Below are 481 nucleotides of genomic sequence, written 5' to 3' on the forward strand. Positions count from 1 at the left end.
CGGCACTTTTTGCTTTATGAGCCTGAGTATTGCATCTCAGAGGCGTGCCTCCAGCTAAGGGGCCGACCCCAGGGAAAACCAGATGCAGAACGCAGATGCGTTATCCCAAGGCAGCTCCACCGCGCCTAAAGGGTTACCTGGGAGCGCACATCCACGCGCGTGCGCACGACGTCTCTTCGCCCCGCCCCCGCAGCGCAGTCAGATGATCAGCCCAACCGGCGTTCGCCTATAAAAGGCCGGGTGTTGACGTCAGCGTTCTCTTCCGCCCTCGTCGCCGCATCTTCGGCGCGATTCCCTTCTCTCGGATCTACCTGGGAGAATCCACCGCCATCCGCCACCATGGTAAGCAGTACCGTCTGGCTGGGGGCCTAGGACGGTGGCGGGGCCTCTGCGGGGCCGGCTCTGCCGGTTCTGGAGTGCTGGGGCGGGTTGGACAGGAAGGAGACATGGCGGTGGCCGGGTTGGCGGGCCTGGGGGGGGG

At 64.9% G+C, this 481-nt stretch overlaps 1 protein-coding gene across 2 annotated transcripts in view; it reads left to right on the plus strand.

Annotated features, from left to right (window-relative positions):
* Window positions 1–227: 227 nt before the first annotated feature.
* The window catches only part of EEF2 (eukaryotic translation elongation factor 2), a 9,715-nt gene continuing 9,461 nt past the window's right edge, over window positions 228–481 (plus strand). For both annotated transcript variants that reach the window (XM_005858792.2, XM_014533421.1), the window contains exon 1: window positions 228–342. In XM_005858792.2, coding sequence (XP_005858854.1) covers window positions 340–342 — 3 coding nt within the window. In that variant the 5' untranslated portion in view covers window positions 228–339. The remainder of the gene's footprint in view (window positions 343–481) is intronic.

Source organism: Myotis brandtii, unplaced genomic scaffold (assembly GCF_000412655.1).
Source record: "Myotis brandtii unplaced genomic scaffold, ASM41265v1 scaffold122, whole genome shotgun sequence".
Classification (NCBI taxonomy): domain Eukaryota; kingdom Metazoa; phylum Chordata; class Mammalia; order Chiroptera; family Vespertilionidae; genus Myotis; species Myotis brandtii.